Source organism: Saccopteryx bilineata, chromosome 9 (genome assembly GCF_036850765.1).
Source record: "Saccopteryx bilineata isolate mSacBil1 chromosome 9, mSacBil1_pri_phased_curated, whole genome shotgun sequence".
In the NCBI taxonomy this organism is placed as follows: Eukaryota; Metazoa; Chordata; class Mammalia; order Chiroptera; family Emballonuridae; genus Saccopteryx; species Saccopteryx bilineata.
In genome coordinates this window covers 94,196,392-94,207,062 of record NC_089498.1, presented here as the reverse complement: position 1 = coordinate 94,207,062, position 10,671 = coordinate 94,196,392, and the positions used below count along the sequence as shown (strand labels likewise).

The following is a 10,671-nucleotide window of genomic DNA, read 5'->3' as shown; positions in this document are numbered from 1 at the left end:
GCCTTGAGCCCAAGGTTGCTGGCTTGAGCAAGGGGTCACTGGTTCAGCTTGCACCCCTCAGTCACGGCACATATGAAAAAGCAATCAATGAACAACTAAGGTGCCTCAACTACCAGTTGATGCTCTCATCTCTCTCCCTTCCTGTTTGTCTCTCTTGCAAAAAAAAAAAAAAATTAAAAAGAGGATGGCATTTTATTACAGGATAGTGAAAAAGTTCAAAATTCAAAATGATATAGGGAAAACTTGCCATTGACTTAGAAAACACTGTGGGCAGGGACCCATTAAAAATTCAATTAGACAAAGTTTATTTTGTGTATTTATTGCCATATTCCATCATGAATTGTCTTGATGTTATGAAAATTCAAGTAAAATTTTATTTGAAAATATTCTAACACTTAGACTTTTCACATATAAATATACTGCACAAAATAAATATATAGCACAAAACTACCCAAGCACAAATTGCTGTATGCACCATTTCTGGAACACACACTAAATATATACATATAAAAGTATACCTCTATATTGGTTGTGATCTTTTAAGTAACAGAAAAACTCAACCTGTAAAGTGCCAGATAACCATCTTAGGCAATATGGGTTATACAGTCTATGCAAAACTACTAAACTCTGCTCTTGTATAATGAAAGAAGCCACAGGTAAAATAGAAATGGTTTTTGTCTGTATTAGTGTTCTAATAAAACTTTATTAATGAATACTAAAATTTGGATATCTCATAATTTTCCCATCACAAAATATTAAGTTTCTCAACCATTTATAAAAGTAAACCCATTCTTATCTTACCAGCTACAAAAACAGGCAGAGGGCAAGCTCTGAATCATTTGTAGAAAAATGTACAATCAAACCAAACAATGCTTACAGCAATCAAGTGAAGGGATGAATGTTGGCCAATCTTTTCTTTCTGCAGCATAGTTCAATAAAAATTATAATGATTATATCTAACATATAGCTCTTCTTGTGTCTCAAAAACTATTCTAAGTGTGTTGAAAATAACTTATTTTACCTCAAAGCAATCCTAACATGTTTTTATTGTTTCTCATAAAAAGGAAACTGAGGCATAGAGAGGTTAAGTGGCATGCCCCATGCTGGAATCTGAGCCTATGCCATGGTGCTTCTACCAGAAAAGGTTGTAGAGAACATTTAGGACTCCCCTACAAAATATAAATGCAGATTTTTGCACCCTATTAAAACATCAAGATAGGTAACATTTCTTTACAAAGCATTATTTATTTTTACTGTCCAGACTATTTTCAGCTGTTTTAAAAAATAAACTTGGGTTTTTCCTACAGATAAATGTGTCCCTAATATAAGATTTAGCTGACAGTTGAAAATTTTACAAAAACATTTTTAACATCTTTCCAAAGGATTAGTTCACTAACATACAAATCCATTTAACAGTGAGGGCAAACAGGAGAAAAAGATGCATTATAATTTTTTAAAAATTATACTTAGACATATCAACAACAGGAATAACTGCTGAAACAATGTGGAATGTCTTCATCTACATAAACATCATTGAACTGCTACATATCTCCCTATATACAATTATGGACAGATTCCGCACTCACATCAAACATCCACACACAGTGTTTTATAGTCCACTCAAATACACACACACACAAGTCCTACACACTACAGAACTCCCCACGTTTACTGATGTTGTCTGCTTTTTCAATTTATTTTTACTTTTCAAAAGCTTCATGTATATACATAGTATTTTTAAAAATACCTTACATCTGATCTCTGTAACATGACTTCTAGCATAACTACATATTTCCCTCAGAACAAATTCTCTTTGAATTTTAAAAGTTTTCACCTATTTAAAAGTTCTATCCCAGTATCAATAATCTGACATTTGCTGAAACATCACTTCTGATGAAGGTTTCTGCCTCTGTCCCAATCTTTGCCGTGACCTCCTTTGAGTAGTCTAACATAAGCCCAACTAGACTTCTGAACAACCAGAGTGCTGATAGCAGTTTCCACTCACACAAGCTTTTGGATATCTCATAGTGGCTGCCCTGACAGAAAATTTCCCCGACATTCATTTTACTTACAGGATTTCTCTCCTCTGTGCAATTTCTATATTGTGCAATAAAGTATGACTTCTGAAAGGTTTCCTCATGTTTCACAATTTGTTGTGTTTCTGCCATCTACATAGTCTGATATTTAGTAAAGTCTGACATGTGGTAAAAATTTCACCCTTATAGAATTTCTCTGTGTTTTTCCTCTCTGTGAAGAAAGACTGTGGCTCAATTGTACCACATTGATGCTATTCATAAGGTTCCTGTCTTGTGTTAATTATCTAATTATCCTGAAGGATGATTCAAACAGAATTTCCCAATCCATACTATTTATGAGCACTTTCCCTGTGTGTGTGTCTTCTGATGTGCAGTGAGTTCTGATCTCTGGATAAAAGTTTTCTTACACTTTTGACATTCATAGGGTTTCTCCCCTGTGTGTTTTCTCTGGTGTATGATATAATGTGACTTCTGGGAGAAGAGTTTCCCACACTCCTTACATTCATAAGGTTTCTCTCCAGTGTGAGTCCTTTGATGTAACCTCAGGATTGAGTTCACAGAGAAAGACTTACCACATTCCTTACATTTATAGGGTTTCTCTCCTGTGTGTTTTCTTTCATGTTTAGTAAGGTCAGATTTATAATAAAAGTGTTTCCCACATTTACTACATTCAAAGGGTTTCTCCCCTGTGTGAGTTCGCTGATGTACTGTGAGGGCAGACTTCTGGTAGAAGCACTTCCGACATTCATGACATTCATAGGGCTTCTCTCCAGTGTGAGTTCTCTGATGAGTTTTGAGGTGTGAATTTCTAGAGAAGGATTTTCCACATTCCTTACATTTATAGGGTTTCTCCCCTGTATGTGTTCTTTGATGTACTGTAAGGTGTGATTTCTGGGAGAAGTATTTCCCACATTCCTTACATTCAAATGGTTTCTCCCCTGTGTGTGTTTTCTGATGTACCACCAGGTATGCCTTGACATAGAAAAACTTTCCACATTCAGTACATTCAAAGGGTTTCTCTCCTGTGTGTGTTTTCTGGTGTTCTACAAGGTGTGGCTTCTGGTAGAAGGACTTCTCACACTGATCACATTCATAGGGTTTCTCCCCTGCATGAGTTCTCAAATGTCTACTGAGAGATGACAGGTGGTAGAAAGTCTTCTTACATTCTTTGCATTCAAAGTTTTTCTCTCCGGTGTTTGTTTTCTGATGTCTTGTGAGGTCTCTATTCCCAGAGCCAGATTTCACACATTCACTGGCCTTGTCCTGTGAGTGAGTGTGCTGATGTGCTAGCAGAGCTGACTGCTGGCAGAAAGACTTCCTACATTCATCACATGTATAGGTTTTCACTCCAGTTTGAGTTTTCTGATTTGTGAGTTCGCCAGTCCTAGAGAAAAATTTCCAAATTCATTAATGAATACGGCTTTTTATTTGTCTGCGGTATTTTCCAAATAACTCTTAAGTGTGGTAGGCAGTTAGACTGTCATGTAATGGGCCAGGTACAGGTCATCAGGGTGGAAAGCCCTAGGTGCCGAGCAATGGGAAAAACTGGGAAAACAAGGACCTCAACCCCAGGGTGACATTTCCTCCCCTAGCATAACACTGGCCATATGTCTTGGACACTCCCCTGACCTTTCCTCCTCACGTTGTTACTCATTCAGGAGACCCCACTAGAGGGAGAACAAAGGACTGAAGAGTGGCTTCATGTGATTCCCATGTGGGGCCCTTGCACAACCACTCCCTTAAGCATCAACCACTACGGATAACATCTAGGCCTAAGTTGTATTTCCGCTCCAGGCCTAGAAAAGCAGCAACACCAGACAAGTGATGCCATGGCTGACCTCAAGACCAGCTGCATTGACTAACAACCTCTGGACCTGGCACTGACCAATCAGTAGAGACCACGCCTCTGAAAGAATACACCTGGAAAGCTGATGAATATTCTATTGAGATCCTCCCCGACAGCCTGCAGATCAATACCTTCAAGAGGGAGGGCCCAGTGCAGCTCTCTCTATAAGGCAGTGGTCCCCAACCTTTTTTGGGCCACAGACCGGTTTAATGTCAGAAAATATTTTCACAGACTGGCCATTAGGGTGGGACGGATAAATGTATCACATGACTGAGACAAGTGTCAAGAGTGAGTCTTAGACAGATGTAACAGAGAGAATCTGGTCATTTAAAAAAATAAAACATCGTTCAGACTTAAATATAAATAAAACAGAAATAATGTAAGTTATTTAATCTTTCTCTGCAGACCAGTACCAAATGGCCCATGGACCAGTACCAGTCCACAGCCCAGGGGTTGGGGACCACAGCTATAAGGTACACCCTTGCCTTTCGTGTGGTTTTCTTTTCTCTCTCTTTCTCTTAAGCTCCAAGGGTCCTTTTGCCTCTGTAATTTGTTTCCTGAGCCCATTTCTTCTACAGCTCACCTTTTCTACCGCTGACTTTCTAAATAAAATTTCTGTTATAGTTTGAGTCATGCCTCTGAATTCTTTCCATGCCAGAACTCAAGTACTGAAGTTGCTGAACCAAAGTCCAGTCTGACTTCACTGGTGTTGTTCTTTCCACCAACATAAGAACTGATTTCTACAGATTTCCCCATATCCATTAAAGTTGTAAGGTTTCTCCACTGTGAATGTTCTGATACACATTGTGGTTTAACATTTGATGGAAGGAGCCTTCACTTTCATTATATTCACAGGGTCTCATAACTGCCTGAACTCTACTTTGTATAATAAAGGCTCCTTTACTGTGTAACTCTGGAGAATCAGAAGACTGCTTCAATATTTGACACTCCTGGCCCTAGCCAGTTTGCTCAGTGGTAGAGCATTGGCCTGGCATGTGGAAGTCCCAGGGTCAATTCCCAGTCAGGGCATACAGGAGAGGCTACCATCTGCTTCCACCCCTCCCTCTTCTCTCTCTCTTTTCCTCCTGTAGTCATGGCTCGAAAGGTTCGAGCAACTGGCATCTGGTGGTGAGGATGGCTTCATGGCCTCATATCAGGTACTGAAATAGTTCAGTTGCCAAGCAATGGGGCAGTGGCCCCAGATGGACAGAGCATCACTCCATAGAGGGCTAACTGGGTGGATCCCGATCAAAGTGCATGTGTGAGTCTGTTTCTCTGCCTTCCCACCTCTTACTTAATAAAAAAAATTTTTTTTGAATCTTCTGATCCTGTATAAGGTCTCTATTATGAAAAAGGGCTTTCCCATTTGCCTTATATTCTTTGGAATTTGCTCAAATTTAGTATTAACTAATGCTCTCCAACTTCTAGTACCCTTATCAAGAACCTTTCTTACAAAGTTTCTAATCTTAAAATTGAATTGTTGAACTTGCCTTGAATTTTCAGCTTGGGTTTCCTGGCATCTTGCTCCTGGGTCATGACTATTCGACTGGTCTACAAATGAATCCAAAATTTAGTATCATATAAATATTAACACATTATTATGGTCATAGGGTTGGACTGATCCTTGGGTTTGGGGTGAACCTATGCAAATGAAGAAACCCTCAAATGCAAATGTCTTCTATTTCATTGGTTTAGAAAAAAATAACTAACAACTGCTATAGCAGAAAGGGGAAGAAACATGGTTATAAACCCAAGTACAAATATGACCTTAAAAACCTGGAGGAGGCAAAAAACTGCAAATAGAACTACCTTATGACCCAGCAATCCCTCTACTGGGTATATACCCCAAAACCTCAGAAACATTGATACGTGAAGACACATGTAGCCCCACGTTCATTGCAGCACTGTTCACAGTGGCCAAGACATGGAAACAACCAAAAAGCCCTTCAATAGAAGACTGGATAAAGAAGATGTGGCACATATACACTATGGAATACTACTCAGCCATAAGAAATGATGACATCAGATCATTTACAGCAAAATGGTGGGATCTTGATAACATTATAAGGAGTGAAATAAGTAAATCAGAAAAAAACAAGAACTACATGATTCCATACATTGGTGGAACATAAAAATGAGACTAAGAGACATGGACAAGAGTGTGGTGGTTACCAAGGGTGGGGGGGAGGGAGGACATGGGAGGGAGGGAGAGAATTAGGGGGAGGGGGAGGGGCACAGAGAACTAGATAGAGGGTGACGGAGGACAATCTGACTTTGGGCGAGGGGTTTGCAACATAATTTGATGACAAAATAACCTAGACATGTTTTCTTTGAATATATATACCCTGATTTATTAATGTCATCTCATTACCATTAATAAAAATTTATTAAAAAAAAAAAAAAGAATAGACCCCCCTCAATGTGGAAAAATACCTAATGTCCCTCACAAATTATCTCCTTTTGTAAAAGTCTTAAGCAAAAATGTTGCTATTTTAACAGGTTTTGTCAAATACAGCAGAAGCCAATGAAAATATGTGGTCACTAATCACATGTTGATTGCAATTCCTAAAAGTAATAATTTATTAAATGTTTTTTAAAATTTCAAAAAAAAAAAAAAAACCTGGAGGAGGAAGGTAAGGCAAAAAAAAAAAAAAAGAAGAAGAAGAAGGAAGAAGAAGAAGGAGGGGGAGTAGGAGAAGGAGAAAAACAGGAGGAGGAAGAGAAGGAGGAGGAAGAGAAGGAGGAGGAGGAGGGAGCAGAGAACAAAAAATAGTTAAAAATGTGGCTGAACAGGAACCTGAGATTCATAGAAAATGCTGTGAATCCATTAAGGACAATGAATAGCAACTAAGGTGATAAGAAAAATCAGTAGACAACCATGTTCACTGGAAATAGCAGGGCAAAGATTAAATGGTAATGGTCCTATGGGTTAGGCTTTCACTCTACATTTAGTTGGCTTAATTTTCACTGGGATAGAAACCAGGGACATATATATCCAAAAGAAAAGAGTTTTAAAAAGTAGAGTGCAAGCCATCCATATTACAGAATGAATTCCCAGATACAGCACCACAGATGCTCGATCCTGACTACCAAGTATTGCATCTCCAAAGCAATGCTACCCACCACTCAACAGTCTTACTCTTTTTTCATGTCTTAGCTCCCACATCTATGCTTCAATTTATAGTGGTACCTTGAGATGTTCGAGATCCAAGAGAAATTCTGAGACACAAGTCGTGATTTGGGAAGCTGCCGCTAGTTGGCACATTGGCGCACGGGTCCAGTATCAGCAGCACAACACCAGCATCTCGTTCCTTCTCACGTGTTACCCGCAGAATCAAGTAACAGATCTCATGCGCTGTACTCGTTCTTGCATCATCTTTGCATTTTTTACTAAATTTTATTGTGTGCCATCATGGATGGGGCCAAAGAAAGTGAGTGTAAAGGACAGTGGTGAGAAGAAGAGAATGATGTCGACAGAAGTAAAGCAAGAAATAATAGAAAAACTTGATATGGTGTACAAGTGATTGAACTGGCAAAGCTGTATGACTGCAATACATCTACATTTGTACCATCCTTAAGCAAAAGTATGCCATCAAAAGTGCAAATCCAGCAAAAGAAACTACAATTCTATCCCAATTAAGGACAAATGTCCATGAAGAAATGAAGAAGCTTCTGCTGGTGTAGGTGAAAGAGAAAGAGCTGGCAGGAGATACAGTGACGGAGACTGTAATAAGCAAAAAAGGCATGTATTATTTACGGCAACTTGAAGAAGAAAGAACCATCAACCTCAAAAGAGGCAGAAGATACGGTGAAGGCAAGTCATGGTTCGTTTGAAAATTTCAAGAAGAGATCCACTCGGTGGTGAGGCATGGTGAAGCTGTGAGTGCTGACATTATGGCAGCTGAGGAGTACATCGCACATTTTGCTGCGCTTATTGCAAAGGGAGGCTACATCCCCCAACAAGTGTTCAACTGTGATGAAATAGGATTGTTTTGGAAAAAAATGCCCCAGAGGACTTTCATCATAGCAGAGGAGAAGAAGCTGCCAGGCCATAAACCCAAAAAGGACCATCTGACCCTTGCATTGTATGCAAATGCTAGTTAGTGGTGGCTGTAAAGTAAAGCCAGTGTTAGTGTATCATTCCAAAAATTCTCGAGCCTTTAAGACTCACAAGATTCTTAAAGAAAAAATGCAGGTTATGTGGCACACCAATGCTAGGGCATAGGTTACGCAGCAGTTTTTTATTGAATGGGTAAGTCTCGTCTTTGGTCTTGCAGTGAAGATATACCTTTTTTTTTTTTTTTTTTACAGAGACAGAGAGAGAGTCAGAGAGAGGGATAGACAGGGACAGACAGGAACAGAGAGAGATGAGAAGCATCAATCATTAGTTTTTTGTTGTGCATTGCAACACCTTAGTTGTTCATTGACTGCTTTCTCATATGTGCCTTGACCGCGGGCCTTCAGCAGATGGAGTAATCCCTTGCTCAAGCCAGTGACCTTGGGTCCAAGCTGGTGAGCTTTTTGCTCAAACCAGATGAGCCCGTGCTCAAGCTGGCGACGTCGGGGTCTCAAACCTGGGTCCTCGGCATCCCAGTCTGATGCTCTATCCACTGCACCACTGCCTGGTCAGGCGAAGAAATATCTTCAAGAAAATAAACTCCCGCCTGAAATAAACTCCGCTTCTCATCTCTCTCTGTTCCTGTCTGTCTGTCCCTGTCTATCCCTCTCTCTGACTCTCTCTCTGTCTCTGAAAAAAAGAAAAGAAAATAAACTCCTGATGAAAGCATTATTAATCCTTGATAATGCTCCAGCCCCCACACCTGGTCTTGAAGATAACATTCTTGATAAGTTCAAATTCGTGAAAGTCCTCTACCTCCCACCCAACACGACTTCAATCTTGCAACCTATGGATCAGCAGGTCATTTCCAACTTTAAAAAGCTTTACACAAAGCACTTGTTCCGCCACTGCTTTGAGGTGACTGAGAATCACTACAACATCATGATACGTTTACGCATTATTGACTTGGCATGGCAAGAGCTTACAAGAAGAACCTTGAACTTGGCATTGAAAAAGTTATGGCCTGATGTTGTTGCAGACAGGGACTTCAAAGGATTTGAACCAGAGACCGAGACCAAGGTAGAAGCGTTGGAGGAGATTGTGTCCCTCGGAAAGTTGATGGGTCTGGAGGTAGATGAGGGTGACATAAATGAGCTCATCAAGGAACATGAGGAGGAACTCTCAACTGAGGAGTTGAAGAGCTACAGATGATGCAACATATGGAGCTTTTGCAAGAGATTAGTAATGAGGAGGAGGTAGAGTTGGAGGAAGTGATGTCACAAGTGAAATTAAAGATATGCTGGCAATGTGGGAGAAGCTTTCAAGTTTCATTGAAAAGAAACACCAGAGAAAGTTTCAACTGGTCGTGCTTCAGCACTTTTTAATGACACTTGTTTGTCACATTTCCATAACATTTTAAAAGGCAGGCAAAAGCAAACCTCTTTGGTAGATATTTTTTTAATTATTTTTTTATTTATTCATTTTTAGAGAAAAGAGACAGAGAGAGATAGAAGGGGTGGAGGACCAGGAAGCATCAACTCCCATATGCGCCTTGAACAGGCAAGCCCAGGGTTTCGAACCGGCAACCTCAGTGTTCCAGGTCGACGCTTTACTCACTGCGCCACCACAGGTCAGGCATCTCTTTGGATAGATTTTTATTCAAAAGTCCTGCAAGTGAAAGTGCTGAAAGTGCAGCCAAAAAGGCAAAAACAGGTAATGTTTAAATGAAAAATACATAATGTTAAGCTTAGGTTAAGTTTAAAGTTAAGAAAGTGCATTTTTTTACAATTAAGTTTTTGTGGTTTCATTTTAAGTAAAGAAAGTGGAGTGACGTCACGGAAATGGCGCCATGAGCAGCGTGTCCGACAGATCTCCCCTAAATCACAACAAATTTATCAACTAGAAACAGAAAAATTTATCCTCGGAGCATTCCGGAGTTCCACACAAACTGAAAGTGAAAGGACTGTTATCACTTGAATCTGAGAGACGAGGGTGTAGAGGAAGCTACCGCAGGGACGTTCATTCAAGCCACGAGGGAGTGCGCCTGTGGTGAGTCAGCCCACACTCGGGAGCCGCGAGCAGCCACGGGCGCGCGCCCGGTCCGGTTGCAGAGCGAGCACCGCCCACACTCGGGAGCCCCGAGCAGCCGCCGGCGCGCACCCGGTCCGGTTGCAGAGCAAGCACCGCTAACGTTCCCAGCGGCCCGCGCACTGCGAGTGAGAGTCGCCAGGCACCGGTGCCCGGAGCACCCCATTCGCGCGCGTGCCCTGGGCATTCCACACGCCCAGAGCGCCTTACTGGCCCGCACACCCAGGGTGCCCCATTATACTGCGCCTGGTGCGATCCAGCCACCAGCGGCAGGGCAAGCGGGAGAGGCGCCAGGGTGGTCTTCTACTTGGGAGATTCTCTCCGTGGGCGGGGCACCTCACCCAGCCATTCAAGCTAACAATCAAGCGTTGGGGGAGGGGCGCGCGCAGGCAGCCTAAAATACCTTCGGGAGCACAGCTGCGACCCAATCACTGAAATTAGCTTAACCCATGAAATCTGCGCACCCTCGGTTCTAATTGATAAGATATCTCTCAGTTCAGCGACCCAAGACAAGAGGCCTGATATTTTTTAGTGCCTCTTGCTAAAGGGGCAGGGGCAACTTCTGATTGATAGAGCCTCCATATTCAGGGATAAACGCTAACAAGAAGGACTTGGCAGATAATAAGATCTATACTACACTAGTC

The 10,671-nt window shown here is 41.2% G+C and overlaps 1 protein-coding gene across 3 annotated transcripts in view; it reads right to left on the bottom strand.

Annotated features, from left to right (window-relative positions):
• Positions 1 to 329: 329 nt before the first annotated feature.
• The window catches only part of ZNF25 (zinc finger protein 25), a 35,439-nt gene continuing 25,097 nt past the window's right edge, over positions 330 to 10,671 (bottom strand). For all 3 annotated transcript variants that reach the window (XM_066244170.1, XM_066244171.1, XM_066244172.1), the window contains 2 exons: positions 5,373 to 5,433; positions 330 to 3,420 (listed from right to left, as the gene is read on the bottom strand). In XM_066244170.1, the coding sequence (XP_066100267.1) occupies positions 2,370 to 3,420; positions 5,373 to 5,433 (1,112 nt within the window). In that variant the 3' untranslated portion in view covers positions 330 to 2,369. The remainder of the gene's footprint in view (positions 3,421 to 5,372; positions 5,434 to 10,671) is intronic.